Source organism: Tamandua tetradactyla, chromosome X (assembly GCF_023851605.1).
Source record: "Tamandua tetradactyla isolate mTamTet1 chromosome X, mTamTet1.pri, whole genome shotgun sequence".
In the NCBI taxonomy this organism is placed as follows: domain Eukaryota; kingdom Metazoa; phylum Chordata; class Mammalia; order Pilosa; family Myrmecophagidae; genus Tamandua; species Tamandua tetradactyla.
Window position 1 is genome coordinate 6,964,090 of NC_135353.1, and position 23,298 is coordinate 6,987,387.

Genomic DNA, 23,298 nt, shown 5'->3' on the forward strand with positions numbered 1-23,298 from the left:
TTATTGTATTACAGTTAGGTAGTATTGTGTTATCCATTTCTGTTTTTTCACGATCAGTCCTGTTGTACAATCTTCATCCCTTCAGTTCCAATTACCCAATATGTACCCTTTTCCTACCTCCTGATGGTGTCTTTTCCCAACTGAAATTCTCCAAGTTCATCCACTAATGTCAGTTCATATCAGTGAGAACACACAGTATTTGTCCTTTTCTTTCTGGCTAATCTTACTCAGCGTAACATCCTCAAGGTCCATCCATGTTGTTACATACTTCATAACTTTATTCCGTCTTCCAGCTGCATAATATTCCATCGCATGTATGTACCACAGCTTGTTTAGCCACTTGTCTGTTGATGGACATTTGGGCTGTTTGCATCACTCCAGAATTGTAAATAAGGCTGCCATAAACATTGGTGTAGAAATGTCCGTTTGTGTCCTTTACCTTCCATCCTTTGAGTAGATACATAGCAGCGGTTTTGCTGGGTTATGTGGCAATTCTACACTTAGCTTCCCGAGGAACCGGCAAAGTGCCTGCCACAGTGGTTGTACCATTTGACATTCCCAGCAACAGTGAACAAGTGTGCGTCTTTCTTCACATCCTCTCCAGCACTTGTCGTTTTCTGTTTTATTGAGGATGGCCATTCTGGTGGGTGTGAGATGTTATCTCATTGTGGTTTTGATTTGCATTTCCCTAATAGCCAGGGAAGTTGAGCATCGGTTCATGCGCCTTTTAGCCATTTGTGTTTTCTCTTCTGAGAAATGTACCTTTGTGTCTTTGTCGATTTTGTGATTGGGTTGTTTGTCTTTTTGTTGTTGAGTTGAACAATCTGTTTATATGTTCTGGATAGTAGACCGTTATCTGATGTGTCGTTTCCAGATATTGTCTTCCTTTGCATAGGCTACCTTTTTACTTTTTTTTCTGTATTCTTTCTGTACTCATGGGATTTATTTTTTTTTAGTTCCTTTATTTTTTAAAAATATAGCAATGTACAAACCTGAACATTCTCAGCATATGATCATTCCACTCTTGGTATATTAACAATAAGTCACGATATCATCACATAGTTGTATATTCGTCACCACGATCACCTGTGAGAACATTTGCATGAACCCAGAAAAAGAACTACAAAGTACAAAACAAAAAAGTTTGTATGTACCATATTCCCTACCCTTCCCCCTCACCGATCTCCAACCTTTTAACCTTGTAAATTTATGTTAACATTTATTCCTCCTATTATTTGTTTACTTTGAATCCATATCTTTTCTTGTCTTTTGATCAGATAGATAAAAAGAGCCTCAGACACAAAGTTTTCACAATCACACAGTCACATTGCCAAAGCTGTATCATTATACAATCATCTTCAAGCAACATGGCTACTGGAACACCTCTCTACGTTTTCAGGCAGTTCCCTCCAGCCTCTCCATTACACCTTAAGTAAAAATGTGTTATCTGTGTAGTGCTTAAGAATAACCTGCAGGATAACCTCTCAACTCTGAAATCTATCTTGACACTTTATTTTGTCTCATTTTGCTCTTCCCCCTTTTGGTAGAGGTTTCCTCAATCCCTTGATGCTGAGTCCCAGCTCATTCTACGATTTCTGTCCCACATTGCCAGGATGGTCCACACCCTTGGGAATCATGTGCCATGTAGAGAGGAGGACAGCAGTGAGTTTGCTTGTCATGTTGGATGAGAGAGAGAGAGGCCACATCTGAGCAACAAAAGAGGTTCTTTTGGGGTGACTCTTCGGCCTAATTTTACGTAGGCTTAGGCTAGCCTTTGCGGGGTTAAGTTTCCTATGAAGAAACCCCAGGATTGACGACTCAGCCTATTGCTTTGGTTGCCCTCACTGCTTGTGAGGATATCAGGAATTCTCCCCTTGGGGAAGTTGAATTTTCCCCCTTTGTCACCATTCCCCAAGGGGGCCTTTGCAAATACTCTTTTATTCAGGGTTCAAATCACTGCGATTTATCAGGGCATCACTCTGGAGAAACCTACAAAATCTCATGCCCTACTCAAGGTTCCACGTACTTATGGTGTTCAGTTCAGCTGTGCACGTACAGCTGCCTAACATTCCATCCTGTGTGCATACTACAGCTTGTTTAGCCAGTCGTCTGTTGATAGATTCTTCGGCTTTTTCCATCTCTTCAGCATTGTCAATAATGCTGCCATAAACATTGGTGTGCATATATGTTTGTTTGTGTCCTTTCCCTCATGTCCTCTGTGTAGATACCTAGCAATGGTTTTGCCGGGTCATGTGGCAATTCTATACTTACTTACCAAGGACCCTACAGACTGCCTTCCACATTGGTTGTACCATTTGACATTCCCACCAACATTGATTAAGTGTGCGTCTTTCTCCACATCCTTTCCAGCGTTTGTCATTTTGGTTTATTGATACTGTCTCTTCTGGTGGGTGTGAAATGATATCTCATTGTGGTTTTGATTTGTATTTCCCTAATCACCAGGGAAGTTGAGCATCTTCTCATGTACCTTTTGCCCATTTGTGTTTCCTCTTCTGTGAAGTGTCTGTTCAAGTCTTTTGCCCTTTTTGTAATTGGTTTGTCTGTCTTTTTGTTGTTGAGTTGAACAATCTCTTTATATATTGTGAATGCTAGACCTTTATCTGATATATTGTTTCCAAATATTGTCTCCCATTGTGTAGCCTGCCTTTTTACTTTTTTGACGAAGTTCTTTTATGCACGAAAGTGTTTAATTTTCAGGAGTTCCCATTTCTTTCTTTCTTTCTTTAGTGCTCTTCCTTTGGATGTAATGTGTAGGAAACCGCCTCCTATTATGAGATTTCTAAGATAATTCCCTATATTTTCTTCTAACAGGTTTATGGTATTAGATCTAATATTTAAATCTTTGTTCTGTTTTGCATTAGTTTTTGATAGGGGGTGAGACATCAGTCCTTTTTATTCTTTTGCATATTGATATCCAGTTTTCTAGGCACCATTTATTGAAGAGACTGTCCTGTCCCAAGTGAGTTGGTTTGACTGCCTTATGAAAGATCAATTGTGCACAGATGGGAGGATCTATATCTGAACACTCTGTTCCATTCCATTGGTCAGTATATCTATCTTTATGTCTTGCCATGTTCTTCTGACCACTGTGGCTTTGTAATATGCCTTAAAGTCAGGTAGCATGAGACCTTCAACTTCATTTTCTTTCTCAGTATACATTTAGCTGTTTGGGGCACCCTGCCCTTCCAGATAAATTCGGTTATTGTTTTTCTATTTCTGAAAAGTAAGTTTTTTTTGGTTTTAATTGGTATTGCATTGAATCTGCAAATCAGTTTAGGTAGAATTGACATCTTAACTATACTTCGTCTTCCAGTCCTTGAACACAGTATGCCCTTCCATTTATTTAGGTCTTCTTTGATTTCTTTTAATAATTTCATGAGTTTTCTTTGTATAGGCATTTTGTCTCTTTAGTTAAATTTATTCCTAAGTATTTTATTCTTTTGGTTGCAGTTGTAAATAGAATTTTTTTTTGATTACCCCCTCAGATTGTTCATTATTAGTGTGTAGAAACACTGCAAATTTTTGAGTGTTGATCTTGTAAACCTTCCACTTTGCTGTACTCATTTATTAGCTCTAGTAGTTTTGCTGTGGATTTTTCGGGATTTTTGACATATGGTATCATATCTGCAGACAGTGAGAGTTTTGCTTATTCCTTTCCAATTTTGATGTCTTGTATTTCTTTTTCTTGTCTAATTGCTCTGGCTAGAACTGCCAATGCAGTGTTGAGTAACTGTGGTGATAGTGGATATCCTTGTCTTGTTCCTGATCTTAGGGGGAAAGTTTTCAGTTTTTCCCCTTTGAGGATGATGTTAGCTGTGGGTTTTTCATATATTCTCTTTATCATGTTGAGGAAGTTCCCTTCTATTTCAATCCTTTGAATTGTTTTCAACAGGAAAGGATGTTGGATTTTGTCAAATGCCTTCTCTGCCTCAATCGAGATGATCATGTGGTTTTTCTGCTTTGATTTGTTGAAATGATGTATTATATTAATTGATTTTCTTATGTTGAACCATCCTTGCATACCTGGGATGAATCCTGCTTGGTCATGGTGTATAATTCTTTTAATGTGCTGCTGGTTTCGATTTGCTAGCATTTTGTTGAGGATTTTTACATCTATATTCATAAGAGAGATTGGTCTGTAGTTTTGTTTTTTTCCAATATCTTTGTCTGGCTTTGGTATGAGGGTGATGTTGGCTTCGTAGGAGGAGTTAGGTAGCTTTCTGTCCTCTTCAATTTTTTTGAAGAGTGTGAGCAAGATTGGTACTAATTCCTTCCTGGATGTTTGGTAGAATTCACATGTGAAGCCATCTGGTCCTTGACTTTTCTTTTTGGGAGCTTCTTAATGATTGCTTCAGTTTCTTTACTTGTGATTGGTTTGTTGAGGTCGTCTATTTCTTCTCGAGTCAATATTGGTTGTTCATGCCTTTCTAGAAAGTTATCCGTTTCATCTACATTGTCGATTTTATTTGCATAAAGTTGTTCATAGTATCCACTCATTACTTCCTTTATTTCTCTGGGGTCAGTGGTTATGTCTTCCCTTCCATTTCTGATTTTATTCATTTGCATCCTCTCTCTTCTTGTATTTGTCAACCTCGCTAAGGGTCTATCAATCTTATTGATTTTCTCATAGAACTGACTTCTGGTTTTGTTGATTTTCTCAATTGTTTTCATGTTCCCATTTTCATTTATTTCTGCTCTAATCTTCATTATTACTTTCCTTTTCTTGCTTTGGGGTTAGTTTGCTGTTCTTCTCTAGTTCTTCCAAGTGGACAATTAATTCCTCGATTTTTATTTACTTTCTTTTTTTTGATATAGGCATTTAGGGCAATAATTTTCCCTATTAGCACCTCCTTTGCTGCATCTCATAAATTTTGATATGTTGTGTTTTCATTTTCATTTGCCTCGAGATATTTACTGACTTCTCTTGTAATTTCTTCTTTGACCCACTGGTTGTTTAAGAGTGTGTTGTTGAGCCTCCATATATTTGTGAATTTTCTGGCACACTGCCTGTTATTGATTTCCAACTTCATTCCTTTATGATCTGAGAAAGTGTTTTGTATGATTTCAAACTTTTAAAATTTATTGAGACTTGCTTTGTGACCCAGCATATGGTCTGTCCTTGAGAATGATCCATGAGCACTTGAGAAAAAGGTGTATCCTGCTGTAGTGGGGTGTAATGTTCTATAAATGTCTGTTACATCTATTTCATTTGTTGTATTATTCAAATTCTCTGTTTCTTTATTGATCCTCTGTCTACATGTTCTGTCCATTGATGAGAGTGGGAAATTGAAGTCTCTGACTGTTATGGTAGATGTGTCTATTTCTCTTTTCAGTGTTTTCCTTATGTGTTTTGGAGCACACTGGCTCTGTGCATAAATATTATGATTGTTATGTCTTCTTGTTGAATTGTTCCTTTTATTAATACACAGTGAACTTCTTTGTCTCTTTTAATTGTTTTACATTTGAAGTCTAATTTGTTGGATATTAGTATAGCTACTCCTGCTCTTTTCTGATTGTTGTTGGCATGATATATCTTTTCCCAACCTCTCACTTTCAACCTATTTTTATACTTGGTTCTAAGATGCATTTCCTGTAGACAGCATATTGATAGGTCCTGTTTTTTAATCCATTCTACCAGTCTATGTCTTTTGATTGGGGAGTTTAATCCATTAACATTCAGTGTTATTATTGTAAGGGCAGTACTTTCTTCTACCATTTTGCCTTCATTAGATAAATTAGATAAAAATATCTAATTTTCCTTCTTTTTACCTTTACTGATAGTCTTCATTTCTACACTCTTCTCCACACCTCTTTCTCCTGGCTTTTCATATCTGTCTCTAGTGCTTCCTTTAGTATTTCTTGCAGAGCCGGTCTCTTGGTCACAAATTCTCTCAGTGATTTTTTTGCCTGAAAATGTTTTAATTTCTCCCTCATTTTTGAAGGACAGTTTTGCTGGATATAGAATTCTTGGTTGGCAGTTTTTCTCTTTTATTAATTTAAATATATCATCCCCCTCTCTTCTTGCCTCCATGGTTTCTGCTGAGAAATCTACGCATAGTTGTATTGGGCTTCCCTTGTATATGATGGATTGCTTTTCTCTTGCTGCTTTCAAGATTCTCTCTTTCTCTTTGACATCTGACATTCTGATTAGTAAGTGTCTTGGAGTACGTCTGTTTGGGGTATGCTGCGCTTCTTGGACCTGCAATTTTAAGTCTTTCATAGGGGTTGGAAAATTTTCTGTGATAATTTCCTCCATTAGTTTTTCTCCTCCTTTTCCCTTCTCTTCTCCTTCTGGAATACCCACACACGTATATTCATGCTTTTCATCTTGTCATTTAATTCCCTGAGTCCCTGCTCGTGTTTTTCCATTCTTTTCCCTATATCTTCTTTTGCTTGTTGGATTTCAGATGTCCTGTCCTCCAGTTCACTAATCCTATCTTCTGCCTCTTGAAATCTGACAGTGTAGATTTCCATTGATTTTTTTCATCTCTTCTACTGTGCCTTTCATTCTCATAAGTTCCATGATTTATTTTTTCAGACTTTCGATTTCTTCTTTTTGTTCATCCCTTGCCTTCTTTATCCTCCCTCAATTCACTGATTTGATTTTTTTTTTTACATGGGCAGGCACTGGGAATCGAACCCAGGTCCTCTGGCATGGATGGCAGGCAAGCATTCTTGCCTGTTGAGCCACCGTGGCCCACTGATTTGATTTTTGATAAGGTTTTTCTGCGTCTGTTTGAACATTCTGAATTAATTGTTTCAGCTCCTGTATCTCATTTGAATTGTTGGTTTGTTCCTTCGACTGGGCCATATCTTCAATTTTCCTAGTATGATTGGTTATTTTTTACTGGTGGCTAGGCATTTCATTACTTAATTAGTTTATTCTGGAGATTGTTTTCACTGTTTTTTACCTTGGATTTTCTTTCTGGATGACTTTGTTGTCTGTCTGTTCTTTGACATTCAGTTCAGCTTATTTTGGACCTCTAGCTTAGGTTTTGTTTAACAGATCAGAATTTTTCAGTTCTTATTTTCTTGTTTCTTGCCCTGCCTTTATGGTGCCTTTTTTCCCCCTTAGGAGTGTCTACTTAGGTATTATAGACCCCAGCCAGATTTTCCTAGAACAAACTGGCCTCCTGTTAGGAGGAAAGAATCACCTGCGTCAGTTTTCCCTGAGGGTGCGACGGAGCAGATTGAAAGGCTTTCCTGTGAAGCCTCTGGGCTCTCAGTTTTTCCTATCCTGCCCTGTATGTGGTGCTTGTCTGCCTGCAGATCCCACCAGCATAAGGTGATGCAGTACCTTTAACTTCAGCTAACTCTCCCTGCTGGGGGCGTGGTGGAGACAGAGAAGAGGTTGTAGTCTGATTTTAATTGCATCACTTTTCCAGACCCAGGGGTCTGAACTCCTTGAGGGAGTGATTCCACCTGAGCTGGGCCCCACCCGTCTCCGGGGGAAGGCACAGGCTCCAGACAAACACTCAACAGACTTAATTCTGCCTATTCCTGGGGCAATGGAGCCTGAGAAGCGTTACAGCCGTATTCAAAGAGCAGTCAAGCTGTAGAAACACAGCCACCAAAATCAAAGGGAAAATCCTTTTCAGAGCAGGACCCCCATTCCTTGGGTTTGCCAATCAAGAGCTTAAGTTGGTATGTTGCTTTGTGTATCTCCAGGTCCCATGTGCCCCTCCTTTCCTTCAGGGCCCAGACCTCTTCAGATCCAAAAAAACCTGTTTTGCTTGTTTATTCCTTTTTCTGTGAGCCCTGCCCCCTCTGCGCCAGGGCAAAAACCAGTGACCTCTACTTTTACTCTAGGTTCAGCTGAGCTGGGGGCCTATTTTTAGTAGTCAGAATTTGTTAATTTCACGATTGGCATTTGATTGCACTCAGTTTCTGCTGCTCGTAAACTCTCCTTTCCCCTCTGGGAAGCAACCTGTGGGGGAAGGGCGCTGGCTGCCGCAGTTTGGGGAACTCATGGCTCTGGGTGCGCTTGCAGCCGGTCCAGCTGGTCCAGACTGGTGTACGCTGTGTGTCTGGTCACTGATGTGGCCCCAGCAGTTGTTCTATACTGTTCCTGGCTATTTATTAGCTGCTCTGGGGGATGAACTAAATCCCACACCTTGCTAAGCCGCCACCTTGGCCCCTCCCAGAATGACCTCTTCCTATTTTTTCTTTTGTTGGTTGTGCTTTGGGTGTAAAGTTTAGGAAGCTACCTCATATTACTAGGTCTTGAGAATATTTCCCTACATTTTCTTCTAGAAGCTTTGTGGTGCTAATTCTTATATTTAGGTGTTTGAACCACTTTGAGTTAATTTTTGTGTAGGGTGTAAGAGAGGCGTCCTCTTTCATTCTTTTGGCTATTCATATCCAGTTCTTCCATGCCCAATTATTGAAAAGAGTATTTTGTCCCAGTTTAGAGGATTTAAGGGCTTTGTCAAAAATCAGTTGACCAGGGTGGGCCACAGTGGCTTAGCAGCAGAGTTCCTGCCTGCCATGCCGGAGACCCAGGTTCATTTCCCAGTGCCTGCCCATGCAAAAAAAGAAAAAAGAAAGAAAGAAAGAAAAATCAGTTGACCATAGATTTGGTGGTCTATTTCTGTACTCTCAATTCATTTCCATTGGTCAGTGCTTCTGTCTTTGTGTCAGTACCATGCTCTTTTGACCACTGTGGCTTTATAATAGGTTTTAAAGTCAGGGAGTGTTAATCCTCCCACTTCGTTCCTCTTTTTTAGGATGCTTTTAGCTACTTGGGGTCTCTTTCTCTTCCAGATGAATTTGGTAATTAGCTTTTCCAGATCTTCAAAGTAGGCTGTTGGAATTTTGATTGATACTGTGTTGAATCTGTAGATCAGTTTGGGGAGAATTGACATCTTAACTATATTTAGTCTTCCTATCCATGAGCAGGGAATGTCTTTCCACCTATTTAGAACTCCTTTGATTTCTTTCAGCAGTATCATGTAGTTTTCTGTTTACAAATCCTTTACACCCCTAGTTAAGTTCATTCCTCAGTATTTGATTCTTTTAGTTGCTGTTTTGAATGGAATTTTTTCCTTAACTGACTCCTCAGCTAGCTCATTGCTTGTGTATAGAAATGTTACTGATTTTTGCACATTGATTTTATATCCCACCACCTTGCTGAATTTGTTTATTAGCTCAAGTAACTTTGCTGTAGATTTCTCAGGATCTTTGAAGTATAGTGTCATATCATCTGCAAATAATGAGAGTTTTACATCTTCTTTTCCAATTTGGATGTCTTTTATTTCTTTGTCCTGCCTGATTGCTCTAGCTAGAACTTATAGCACAATGTTGAATAATAGTGGTGGCATTGGGCATCTTGGCTTGTATCTGATCTTAGGTGGGGGGGCTTTCAGTCTCTCTGCATTGAATACAATGTTGTTTATTGGTTTTTCACATATTCCCTTTATCATATTGAGGTAGTTACCTTTGATTCCTATCTTTCGGAGTGTTTTTATCAGAAAATGATGCTGCATTTTGTCAAATGCTTTTTCAGCATCAGTCGAGATGATCATATGATTTTTCCTGTTTGATTTGTTAATGTGCTGTATTACATTAATTGATTTTCTTATGTTGAACCATCCTTGCATTCCTGGTATAAACCCCACTTGGTCATGGTGTATAATTCTTTTAATGCATTGTTGGGATTCGATTTGCTAATATTTTATTGAGAATTTTTGCATCTATGTTCATTAGGGAGATTGGCCTGTAGTTTTCCTTTCTTATAGCATCTTTACCCGGTTTTGGTGTTAAAGTGATATTAGCTTCATAAAATGAGTTAGGTAGACTTCCTTTTTCCTCAATTTTTTGGAAAAGTTTGAGCAGGATTAGTGTTAGTTCTTTATGGAATGTTTTGATAAAATTCCTCTGTGAAGCCTTCTGGCCCTGAGCTTTTCTTTGTAGGAAGATTTTTGATGACTGATTGAATCTCTTTACATTTGATTGGTTTGTTGAGATCTATTTCTTCCTGAGTCACTGTAGTTTGTTTGTGTGTCTCCAGGAATTTGTCTAGGTCATCTAAGTTGTCTAGTTGTTGTTGTATATTTGTTCATTGTATCCTCTTATGATTTCTTTTATTTCTTCAGGGTCTTTGGTAACGCACCCCTTCTCATTTCTGATTTTGTTTATTTGGATCCTCTCTCATTTTTTCTTTGTCAGTCTTATTAATGGGCCATCAATTTTATTGATTTTCTCAAAGTACCACCTTTTGATTTTATTTTTTTGTATTGTTCTTTGTTCTTCCATTCATTATCTCTGCTTTATTCTTTGCTATTTCCCTTCTCCTGTTTGCTTTGGGGTTAGTTTGCTGTTCTTTCTCAAGTTCCTCCAGGTTTACTGTTAAGTCCTTGATTTTTGCTCTTTCCTGTTTTTTAAGATAGGTATTTAAGTCAATAAATTTCCCTCTCAGCACAGCCTTTGCCACATCCCATAAGTTCTGATAAGTTGTATTCTCATTTTCATTCCTCTCCAAATAGCTGGTGATTTCTCTAGCAATTTCTTCTTTGACACACTGGTTGTTTAAGAGTGTGTTATTTAATCTCCATATATTTATGAATGTTCTCATACTTTGGTGGTTATTGAGATCCACCTTCATCCCATTGTGATCAGAGAAAGTGCTTTGAATCATTTCAATATTTTACAATTTATAGAGACCTGTTTTGTGCCCCAGCATATAATCTATCCTGGAGAATGTTCCATGAGCGCTAGAGAATAATTAATCTTGTGTTTTGGGGTGCAATGACCTATATATGTCTGTTAGGTCTAATTCGTTTATCAAGTTATTTAACTTCTCTGTTTCCTTGTTGATCTTCTGTCTGATTGTTCTATGTATAGAGGAGAATGGTGTATTGAGGTCTCCTACTATTATTGTTGAAACTTCTGTTGCTCCCTTCAGTTTTGCCAGTGTTTGTCTCATGCACTTTGGAGCTCCTTGATTGGGAGCATAAACATTTATGATTGTTATATCTTGTGAACTGACCCTTTAATTAGTATATAGTGTCCTTCGTTGTCTCTTGTGATGTCTTTACATTTAAAGTCTATTTTGTCCGATATTAGTATAGCTACTCCTGCTTTTCTTTTTTGGTTACAACCTGCCTGGAAGATCTTTTTCTATCCTTTCACTTTCAGTCTGTTTGTATCCTTGTGTCTAAGATGAGTCTCTTGTAAGCAGCATATAGCTGGATTATGTTTCTTAATCCTTTCTGCCAATCTGTATCTTTTAATTGATAAATTTAGTCCATTAACATTCAGAGTTTTTACTGAAAAGGCGTTTCTTGATTCTGCCATCTTATCTTTTTAATTTTGTCAGCTCTATATATTGTTTTCCCTCTTACTCTTTGTATTCTTTAAATTACCCTTAGTGGTTCTCTTCAATTCTGTGCCCTCCTCCAGACCTCCCTCTCCTGTCCTTTTTTTCCTCAGCCGACAGTACTCCTTTTAGTATTGTATTATTTCTTGTAGTATTGTTTCTTGTTGACAAATTCTTTCAGAACTGCTTTGTCTATGAAAACTTTAATCCTTCCTTCAATTTTAAAGGACATTTTTGCTGGGTCCAGAATTCTTGGCTAGAAGTCTTTCTCTTTCAGCATCTTGAATATATCATACTACTGCCTTCTTGCCTCCAGTATGATAGTTGAGTAGTCTGAACTCAGTCTTATTTGATTTCCATTTTATGTAGTAGATTGTTTTTCTCTTGCCGCTTTCAAGGTTTTCTGCTTCTCTTCAGCAGCTGACAGGCTGATTAGTATGTGCCTTGGGAAGGCCTATTTGGATTTATTCTGTTTGGAGTTCTTTGGGCTTCTTTGACTTGTGTATTTATGTCCTTTATGAGGGTTGAGAAGTTTACCCCCATTATATCCTCAACTACTCTTCTTAGCCCTTTACTCCTCTCTTCTTCTGGGACACCGGTGATTCTTATATTTGTGCACTTTGTTTTGAGTATCATTTCCCTGAGTTCCCATTCAGTTTTTCCCATCTTTTTTGCCATTTGCTGTTTTGAGTCTTTGAAGTCAATTATCCTGTCCTCTATTCTTTCTTATCTCTCTTCAAATTTGGTGCTGTGTACCTCTAGTATGTTTTTCATTTGGTCAGCAGAGTCTTTAATCTCTATGATTTTTGCTATTTTTCTATTTATTCTATCAAATTCCTCTGTGCTCTTCTACTGTCTTCTTGATCTCCTTTATGTCATTTGCTATCCTGCTTATTTTATTAAGTAGAGTTGTATGAACATCTTTGATTAGTTCCAACAACTAATCTGTGTTAGTCTGTGTCTCTTCAGGTATTTTAATTTGGTAATTAGGCAGGGCTATATCTGTCTGCATTGTGACATGCTTAGTGATCTTCTGCTGTCTTTGTTGCATGTAAATATCTTGATTGATTTACTTTGGGAGTTGATTTTTTTTTAGTAATCTAAGGCCTTATGTTTGTGGATAGTTGTACAGTAGGGAGCAGGACATGGGGTGGAACACACAGTATAGTGATTTGTTTCAGGGCAGGTATGGGCACAGGCTGGGGATGTCATGGAGCTGTGCTGATGAGGGTAGTGTGCCCAAGGAATGCAGCCTGGCTTACTTCCTAGTCCCGTGTACCCGTCCATTCACTCCTGTGGGCTCCACAGCTTCCTGCCTCCACACCAGGCTCCAACTTTCTACCTCTCTGTTCCTTGGCATCTGCAACCAGGGCTGCCGCATGTGGTGCAGAAGGCTTTCCCAGGTCAGCTGCATTCCCGAATCACTGCTTCAGTTGTTTTCCTGTCCCTTCTCTAACTTTTCCATGGAGCAGGGCTAATCTCAAGCTGCTGTAGTCGGCCATCTTCCCGGAAGTTCCGGTCACCTGTTCTAAGGGTTTTGTAATTTCCATTAGGGCTTTCCCTTTACCCATAGGTTATATTTATGAGTATTTTTTTTTTTTTTAGTTTTTAGACAGAGGAGTTTTTTTTTAAAGATATCCTTTTAAGGTTTTTTTTTAATTGTGAAATATATATGCAAAAAAGTGATACATTTCCAAGTACATTTTAACAAGTAACTCTGAAACAGATTTCAAAGTTTTGTATGTGTTACAGTTCCACAATTTCAGTTTTTTCCTTCTACCTGCGCCATGATACTGGAGACTGAAAAAATATCAATATAATGATTCAGCAGTCATACTCATTTGTTAAATCCTATCTTCTCTGTTGTAAGTCCCCCTTTTATGCTTCTCCCAGTATTTAGGGGTATTTGAATTATGCCTATTCTAACTTTTTCATGTTGAAAAGATGTGTCGACAGTATGGGGTTGGGGGATGGAACTGGCAAAAAGATACTCTTTTAAAAATTGATTTGTCATATTATTTAACCATGGTCAGAGGACAAAGTTGTACAATGTTGATTCTTTGGGATTTGTTGAGTTTCCTTTGTGGCCTTTTTCATGGGCTGTGTTCTAGTTTGCAAGCTGCTGGAACATGATTACCAGAACTGGAACAGCTTTGAAAAAGGCAAATTTAATAAGTTATACGTTTACAGTTCTAAGCCTATGAAAATGTCCAAACTAAGGCATCCAGGGATAGATACCTTAATTCAAAAAGACTGATGCATCTAAACACCTCTGTCACCTGGGAAGGCATGCTGGTCCTTTGCTCCTGGGCTTTGTGTTTTCAGCCTCTGTTCCTGTGGGGGTTCCTCACTTTGCTTCTCTGGGGCTAGCTTTCACCTCTTGGCTTCCCTTGGCTCTCTCCAGGTTCTGGCTTGCTTAACACCTCATGGTGATGTCTGTTGGGCTCCAAACATCTCCAAGCATCTGTGTCTCTGCCCTCTCTGTTATCTCTGAAGTTTCTGTAGCCTCCTATTATTTCTCCAAAAATATTTCTCTTTTAAAGCATTCCAGTAAACTAATCAGGACCCACCTGGAATGGGTGGAATCACATCTCCATCTAATCAAAGGGTCACACCCACAATTGGGCAGGCCATGTCTCCCTGGAGATAATGCAATAAAAAGTTCCCGTCCTACAATATTTAATCAGGATTAAAAGAAACAACTGCCTCCTACAGGATTGTATCAGGATTAAAACATGGCTCTTTGGGGGGGTACAAAATATTTTCAAACCAGCACAGGCTCTTTTGTGACTGTTCCACATGTACTTAAGAAAAAAAAAGATGTAGTCTCAGGGGCAGATTTCTAAGACCTATTCATGCTTCTTAAACGTGTTATTCAAATCTGTTCTTTGCTTGTGTTTTGTTGGCTCTGTTAGTTTCTGTGGCAGGCTGTTAAGATGTCTGTGGTGGTTTGGAGCTGTATGTACCACAGAAGAAAAACAGTCTTAAAGCTAATCCCCTTCCTGTGGTGTGAACTCATTTTAAGTAGGACCTTTTGAGGAGGCTACTTCAGTTAAGGGGTGGCCCTCCTCAATCAGGATGGATCTTAATCCTATTGATGGAGTCCTTTATAAAGGGAATGAATTCAGATAGACAGAGAAAGCCAAGGAAGCAGGAAACTGAAATCAGTGAAACCCGGAAGAAAAGAGAGAGACCAGCAGACACTACATATGCCTTGCCACGTGGCAGAGGAGCCCAGGGTCGCTGGTAGCTGGTCTTTAGGGAGAAAGTCTTGCCTTGATGATGCCTTGATTTGGACATTTTCCTGGCCTCAAAACCACAGGCAAATAAATTCCCATTATTCAACCTGACCCATTTTGTGGTATTTGCATTGAGTAACCTAGAAAATGAAAACAGTCTCTAATGGCAGGAGTTGATTTCCCAATTTCTCCCGGAGTTGTTGTTTCCTGGAATTCTGGTTGTTCCTTTCCACACTGTGAACTTCTCTTGTAGGCATATTGGTCTGTCCTTAATTCCTCCTCCGCTTGATCTTTTTTATTCTTAAACTTTGTATTTCAGAATAGTGTCACACGTCCAGGACAGTTGCAAAAATAATACAAACCCCATACAAGGTACCACAGCATAACTCCCCCACCAGATGCCCAGATTCACCAAGGTTAACATTTTGCCATATTTGCTGTATCATCTTATCTGTTTGCCCTCTTTTTTTTTTTTTTTTTTTTTCATTGGCAGGCACTGGGAATTGAACCTGGGTCCTCTGGCATGGCAGGCAAGTGCCCTTGCCTGCTGAGCCACCGTGGCCTGCCCTTGTTTGCCCTCTTGATCTTTCTTTTTTCCTTGATGCTGACTCTTTCCTTCCACTTACTTTGATTGGTGTGGAGACTCAGAGCTCTCTACCCTAGTAAAGCATGTTCTTAAACTTAATCTTTTCCCGTGGGACCTTTTGATTTTTTTTTTTAAACAGGACCTTTCCATGGGGGTTACTTCAGTTAGGTTGTAGCCCAGCTAACTCAGGATTAGTCTTAATCCCATTACTGAAGGACTCATAGGGACAATCACAGAGGGAGAAAGCCAGAAGCTGGAAATCAGCGGAAGCAGGTGCCGTGCCTCCTGGCTTCAACACCGTGTACCAGTAAATCCCCATTGTTTAAGCCAGCTCACTGCCTGGTATTGGAGTTAGCAGCCAGGAAACTCAAGCAATCGGTCTGAGAGTTCATCCTCAGGAAGTTGGTGTGTGGCTGCTGCCAGGCACACCCAGCCATGGTTCTGTGGCTTCCCTCCAGCTTTGCAGCAGGACTGGCTCAGCCTTGCACCCTGCCCAGGCTCCACTCTGGCAGGCATAGCTATCCTGGCCTCTTAGGGGCTTTGGAGGGGCTGGTGGGCAGCCCTGACTGGGTTATGCTGTTGAGTGAGCTAGCCCAGCAGTCCCAGGCGCTGCATGCACAAAAGTCTTGCTTCCCATTCAGGTCGGGCCACCACAGGCTGTAGAGGGGAGGCTCCAAGGACCCAGCCAGTGGCAGGCTGCTGGTCCTGGTAGCAGAGGAGAGAGCCGCTCTCCTGTGCTTTGGCTGGGAAATGGCACCCATTCCTTTAGCCCATTGGTTAGAAGGCATCTCACATGCCACTGATTACAGTAGGGTGGGGCTGTGGGCAGGAGCAGATGGGGTGTTTAAGGAGCCCTTCTGTCTGTCCTAAGGGGCTTGTCAGCGAAGGCTCCCTGCCTCACCTGTGGGGCCCTGCTCTGGGGGTCCTCTGGGGGTGGACTGCAGTCCCTGCTGTGCTGGCAGGCACGCTGAGTGGGGCCCAGGGACCCAGGCTTGGACTGGGATTGAGGACAGCAAAGGTGCCATGCCACCGAAGGCCATTCCCTTCCCTGGGAGCAGGGTGAGGCTCAGTTGGGTGAAGCCTTTGCTGGGTGGCTCCCTCTCCATGGCTGGTGGTTCCTGGTTTTCCACATGGTGCAGCCTCACTGGGGGGCTCTTGGGGGTGCAGCTGGGCCCAGGCTCTTTCTGGAACAAAGTAGCAGTTCTGTCAGTCTGCTGCCTTGACCCCTCTGCACCTTTTACCAGGGTCTGGCCTCTGCAGTCCCCCATGGGACCACTGCTTTCTGACTGCCAGTCTGCCTATGCCCTGAACTGAGACTGGCCTGCTTGTGGCCACAGTGGCATCTTTAAACCAACTCTTTCTGGCTTTCCTGGCTTCCAGCACACTCCTGCCTCAATCTCACAGCCAGCTTGGGCTGATTTAGTTTCCCAGGGCTGCCATAATAAATGACCACAAAACAGGGGGCTTAAAATGACAAAACTGTGTTCTCTCCCAGTCGTGAGTCCGGAAGTCCAAAGTCATGGTGTGAATGGGGCTACATGCCCTTTGGAGGCTCCAGGGGAGAAGGCATCCTTGCCTCTTCGAGCTTCTGACATCTGACAGCACTCCTAGGCTTGTGGCCACATAACTTCACGCTCTGCTTCTGTCTTCACGGGTCTCTTATGAGGACACTTGTCATTGGATTTCACACCCATCTAGATAACTCAGGGTGATTGCATCTTGAGGTCCTTGTCTCAATTCCATCTGCCGAGATGCTTTTTCCAAATTAAGTCACACTCACAGGTTCTAGGAGTGAAGGCACAGACATCTTTTTGGGGGGCCACCTTTCAGTCCACAGTCCCAGGTGCTCCATATCTGTCTGCCTCATGGACTGCTCCCCACTTAGTGGCTATGTGACTGAATGCCTGGTTACACATCTGTGACCAGGGCCACTGCGACAGGCCATTGCTAGTTATTCTGTTGGTAGAAGTCAGCAAGTGTGATGGGAGCAGCTGTTGGGGAGATTGTGTCTTCCCATTGCCGTTGAAGTTGAATTTCCTGAGCCCCGTGACCCAGCACCGTCACTCCTAGGCACACACCTAAGAGAGATTCTTGTTACATGCACCCCAGGGGATGGGTGTAAGATGCTGCTCCCAGCCCGAACTGGGACGGGACCTCAGCTCCTTTCAGCAGGAGAGTGGCCAAGGACCCTGTGGTATGGGCCACAGATTGGGCTTTTTTTTTTGTAACAACTTCATTGTAAAATAATCCACATATTACCTAGGGCACAATTCCCTTTTTTTTTTTTTTTTTAGTTTTTAGTTTTTATGGTTCAGTGTGAAGTGTACACGTCAGTGACTGGTAGTATCTTCAAAGTTGCTCACCCATCGCCACTCCCCATGTTTAGAACATTTTCATCACCCCCTAAAAGAGACCCTGTCCCTATGAGCTATCAGCCTCCACCCCCTTCCCCAGACCTTGACAACCACTAATCTGCTTTCTTTCTCTATGGAGTCACCTCTGCTAGGCATTTCATAGAAATGGAATTGTATAACAGATGATCATTTCTTTTTTATCTTTTTAAAATTGAAACAGTTGTAGGTTTAGAGAAAAACCAGGCAGAAAATAGAGTTCCCATTTACCACACTCCCCCCCACCATTTTCCTTCTTAATAATGTTTTGCATTAGTGGGTACCTTTGTTCCAACCGATGAATAATACAGCTATGCTATTAACTATAGTCCATAGTTTACCTTAGGGTTCACTCTTATGTTTTATTTTTTTTAAGACAATTCTTATTCTAGAAGCATATATGCATCCTAAGATTTCCCATTTTAACCACAATCAGATATATAGTTCAGTGGCATAAATTACGTTCACCACGTTGTACCATCATCACCACCCTCCATTACCAGAACTCTCCCATCACCCCAAACAGAAACTCTGTACCAATTAAAAATTAATTCCTCCTTCCCCAACCTTACCCCAGCCCCTGGTAAACTGTATTCTAGTTTCTGACTGTTGTAGTTTGTAAGCTGCCAGAGTGCAATATACCAAATACAGAACGGCTTTTAAGAAGGGAATTTATTAAGTTGCAAGTTTAAAGTTCTAAGGCTGTGAAAAATGTCCAAATTAAGGCATCCGGAGAAAGATACCCAACTCCAGAGAAAGGGCTGATGAAATTTGGGGCTTCTCTCTTACCTGGGAGGGCACATGGTGACATCTGCAAGCTTTCTCCCCTCATGTCATGAGGCTTCCCTGGGGGCTTTCCATATCTGCATCTCCAAACGTCTCTGGCTGTGTGGGCTCTAATGGCCCTGAAGCTTTTTCCAAAATGGTTCCCTCTTAAAGGGCTCCAATATACCCCACCTTGAATGGGTGGAGACACATCTCCATGGAAATCATCTAATCAAAAGTTACCACCCACAACTGGGTGGGTCACATCTCCATGGAAACAATCAGAAACCTCCCACCCAGCAATATTGAGGGAGGATTAAAGAACTTGGCTTTTCTAGGGTACACAATAGATTCAAACTAGCACACCGACTGTATGCATTTACTTATGGTAATTATTTCATGTCAGTGAGATCATATAATATTTGTCCTTTTGTGTCTGACTTATTTCACATAACCCAAAATAAGTGTGTCCATGTTGTTGCATGCATTAGGACCTCGTTCCTTTTTATGGCTGAATAACATCCTGTCATGTGTGTGTATCACAACTTGTTTATTCTTCAGTCGATGGACATTTGGGTTGTTTGCGTTCTTTGGCTGTTATAAGTAATGCTTCTGTGAACGTGGTTGTGTGCACATGAAGACAGGAAAAGCATGTACTAAGGTCCTAAGGCCAACATGGCTGGAGCCGAGTGGGCAGGGATGGGGGAAGGTATAGGTAATGGTGAGGCAGGTCTTTCCAGGCTAGTAGAAGCCCTTTGGCCTTGACTTGTAGAGTGACGGGGACCATGGAGGGGTATTGAACAGGGAGAGGCATGATCTGGCTTCCTGTGGAGAATAGACCATGGTGAATGGAAGGGGGAGGCAGGCATGGAAGGGGGAACCCAGCTGGAAGCTTGTTGCAGCTCACCAGGAGGTGATGTGAGCAGCCAGATGCTGGATTCATTTGGAAGCTCTTGTGGACAAGACTTGCTGATGGGTCAGCTCTTTGGTTTATGGGAAGCTGTTAACCGAGCTATGAGAAGATGGCTGGAGGAGCGATTTCTGGGGGGGCTATCAGGAGATCAGCATGAGATACCTGTGAGACACAGACATAGACGTGGAGGTTTGGAGTACACAGTTGGCTATCTGAGTTGAGGTTCAGGGGAGGAGTCTGTGCTGGAGGCACGAATTTGGAGGTTATCAGCCATAGGTGGTATGGAGAGCCTTGGGACAGGACACATCACCACGGATGAGAACGTCGGAGAAGAAAAGAGGTCCAGGGACTGTACTTGGAAAGAGCTGGGAAGCTTGGGTGTGGAAGGGCAGGTGTCAGCTGTGGTTGAATGGACGGGTCCCTGCGGGATTGAGTGCTATGGTCGGAGAGCAGGGAACAGAGAGTTAGGACAAAACTCTTGAGTTTCATTGCTGGCTTAGGTCTTCCAGAAATGAAGCATCAGCTCACCTCCTCTGTTGAGGCCCTGTGCCTATGGAGCAGAGCATAGACTTTCCCCACTGTCTTTCTATCTTGCCTCCCTTGGCACCAAGTCTCTGAGGCGCCCGATAGAATCCCTTCCTCAGCCACAAGGCTGCTGGACTTGTTGCTGGGGTGACAGCCGGCTGTGGGCCATGTCCCCCTGCCTCCCGTTAGCTCACTCGGCTCTCCTGGCACCTGTGGGCTCTTGCTTTCCCTCGGGGGCTTGGGGTGCTGTGTCGCCAGAGATGAGGGGCTTGGAGATGGCCTGATGGGACCCGTTCCATTTTCTGCACCCACATTGCCTTTCTGAGGTTGGGGGGCTGCTGGAGGAGACAGATGAGTGTGTGAGAGGATGGAGAGGGCTGGGGTGTTTGGTTCTGGAAAATGCATCTCAGCCGGCGGTCAAAGTACAGGGGAAGTCCTCGGGAAAGGTGAAGGCAGTCACTGGGCCGGTGAGGTGCCAGGACACCCGAGTTTGGGGGTGCCGAAGGCAGGAGAGGACCTCAGGGTGCACACATCTCAGCCTCTTGCCGGGGCTTGGGAGCCAGCAGTGGGCAGCTGGGGAGAAAGTGGGGCTGACAGAAAATGGCTTTTCCTCATGTAGCAGATGGCCGAGGACAAGGCCTCGGTGAAGGCCCAGGTGACGTCGTTGTTGGGGGAGCTGCAGGAGAGCCAGAGTCGCTTGGAGGTCGCCAACAAGGACCGTCAAGCCTTGGAGGGCAGGTGAGTTGGCAGGGAAAGCCTACCCCCAGAGGCTCGAGGAGAATGAGGTTGAGTTTTGGGGCCTTTGGGGGTTCTTCTGTGTGGGAACAGACTGAAGGATGCTGTGAGAGCAGCCATCTCATGAGCTGTGTGAACACATTGGGGGGTGTGGGCGGGAAGAACACAGGGCTCAGCATCTGGCACCTGGGACACCCCGTGCTTTGCTGCTTCTGGGCCCTCCTTTTCCTGGACTTCAGATATTTTCCTTAGGGGGACACTTTCGTGCTCCCTGGGAGCACTCCCATGATGGCTGATTCAATGGGACTTGCTGATTCAGCACAGAGTTGTCCTCCCAGAGCAGGTTCAATACAGCAAAAGGCTCCATGACAGGGTCAGCTAGCGAAGGACCCTGTGGAGCCTAGAGAAATTCATGTGTGGGTTTCCCCGTCCCTCCCTCGCGTGAAGGGCACACTGAGCCAGCTCCTTCCTCCAGCAGTGAAAGATGCTGTCACATATGGTTGTGTTTCTGCCCAGAGAAACCTGTTAGGGACTCAGCGTCCAAGGTTTTTATTGGAGTGTGCTCGTGGGGGCACCCTCTGCCTGGCGAGGACCCAAAGCCCAGACTCCCGGAGGGAAAGCAGGGCTTCCCATAAACTTGTTTGCATAAACAGCCCAGGCACAGGGGCCCCCCTTATCAATAGGGAAAGTTTCACCTCTGGGTAGGGAACCTCCTACCAGCCAAGCTACTGCCTTATGAGCTGGCCCTTCTGAAGGTGGCAGCCTTGGGCCTGCTGCCATGAAGGGATCCCCAAACACTCAAAACCAATGAATGACACAACAGAGTCACCACAGCCCCAGGCCTGTAAGGGCAGAGTTGGGGTGACTGTGTCTGAAGCAAGAGGCCACCCCAGGCGCCATCCTGAGCCCCAGGCGAGGCCTGGTTCACCTCCTCCTAAGAGCCTCCCCTTCTCTTCTTCTCTCTGCGGTGTCGGGGACATCAATGGATCGGACTAGAGATGCAGGCAGGAGCTTTCAAATGTCCCTAAAGAAGGTCTTAGCCAGCCCCCTCCTCATTTTGAGAATCGGGCACGATGGGGCATGGATGTGCTAGTATGTGGGAAGAAAAGGCACTGAAAGGGAACCTCAGCTGGCTCCTGCTCCTTGGATTCTGGGGATTTCTCCTGTCTGCCCCTCTGTATATTGCATATTTCCAAAGTGAACCTGCATCATTTCTAGAATAATTTGGCATATTCTTTTGTTTTCCTTTTCCTCTGCACTTGAAAGCAACTATTTTGAGTGTGGCACCATCCGTGCAGTTTTGCAGCTGATACTTTCTGGCAAATGATGCGGCAGTAATAGAGTCTTGGAAAACAGCCTTTCCTGTCCCTCTGTCCCCGTGTTGTTCAACAGTTCAGTCAGTTCCATTTGTTGACTGTATAAATGCTGAGGTGGACAAACAGCCCTGTGCTGTGCCTTTCAGGTGATTTGGTGGGGCGGGGGGCACTTAAATAGCTTCTGATCACATGCCATGGTCCCCCTCCCAGCCCCTGACCATGTCGGACTGGCAGCCCTGCCCTCACCTGTGCTCAGGCCCCCTGGCAGGCAGAGAGCTCACTTCTGGCCAGGAGGTTGACAGCAGCTAAGCTTTCTCTTTGTGCACACGGCAATGCATGTTCCCTATCCACAGGGAGGTGCTGGGTGACAGGGAGGCAAATGATCCCACCACCCGGAAACCCACTGTTTCCACTTTGAGGAGTAGTACTCAGGGGCCTGCTCCTGGAATGAGACCCTTCCACTGAGGACAGCAGGTTGACATGGCCACAGCTGGAGGAAAACATCAGGGGGCTGTGTGGGTGATCTGGGGCCTAGAGTCTCAGGATAAGAGGGTTGCAGGGTGAGAGGGTCCTTGACAGGGGGTAGATCATAAGGCCTGGGCCGGTGATGGGGGCGAGAAGAGGTGAACAAGTTCTTGCAGCACGTTTGTCGATGGAGGGAGCAATTCCCTGCCACAGCCATCGACCTCACACCCATCCCCACAAACCCCTGTGAGCACTGGGACCCCAGCTGAGTTGTGGGCAGCTTAGCTTGTCCTTTGACTCCCAGGTGCTGTGTGTCCCTGCCAGGACCTGAACCCTGGTCCCCCGACTTGTACCTGCAGCTGAGGTAGCCTTGCCTTGGCTGCAGCCTCTGCATGGATGCTCCTTACCTGGTCCCCCGCAGTTGTCCCCATCTCCCATGACAATGCCTCCATCCCGTGGCTCAGGCCTGACCCCCAGAGCCATCTTCGATTCCATCCTTTTTCTCACCCCACAGCCAGTCCGGCGGCCAGTCTCATTGCTGTATCTTCAGACTCCGTCCAGACTCTCGCCCCGCCCCCACCCCGCCCCGTTACCTCTCCCACCTGCTGTCCCGCTCCTGTCCTCTTCCTGCCTGCCCCTCTCTTGCCAGCCACTGCGGGGATCCTGCTGCAGAGCCCAGTGCCATCCTGGGCAAGCCCCCCATCCCACCGGGTGCCTTCCTCTCCCCACTGCCAGGGCCCGGGCAGCCAGCGAGCAGCTCCGGCAGCTGGAGAGTGAGCGGGAGGCGCTGCAGCAGCAGCACAGCGTGCAGGTGGACCAGCTGCGCATGCAGAGCCAGAGCATGGAGGCCGCGCTGCGCATGGAGCGCCAGGCCGCCTCGGAGGAGAAGTGAGTAGGGCTCGGGTGGGCCTCGGGCTGCCAGCGGGGGACAGGGTGGGAGCCCAGAGTGTCTTAAGGTTCCTCTGCCTCTCTTGGGAGCCAATTACAGGGAATGGCAGTGGGTGAGGAGCAGACTCTGTCCCACAG

The 23,298-nt window shown here is 43.8% G+C and overlaps 1 protein-coding gene across 3 annotated transcripts in view; it reads left to right on the forward strand.

The window, feature by feature from the left end:
- IKBKG (inhibitor of nuclear factor kappa B kinase regulatory subunit gamma) overlaps positions 1-23,298 on the forward strand; it is a 72,871-nt gene that overhangs the window by 35,848 nt on the left and 13,725 nt on the right. For 2 of the 3 annotated variants that reach the window (XM_077146835.1, XM_077146834.1), the window contains exons 4-5: positions 20,376-20,494; positions 23,008-23,160. In XM_077146835.1, the coding sequence (XP_077002950.1) occupies positions 20,376-20,494; positions 23,008-23,160 (272 nt within the window). The remainder of the gene's footprint in view (positions 1-20,375; positions 20,495-23,007; positions 23,161-23,298) is intronic. The other variant, XM_077146836.1, reaches the window with a different exon arrangement.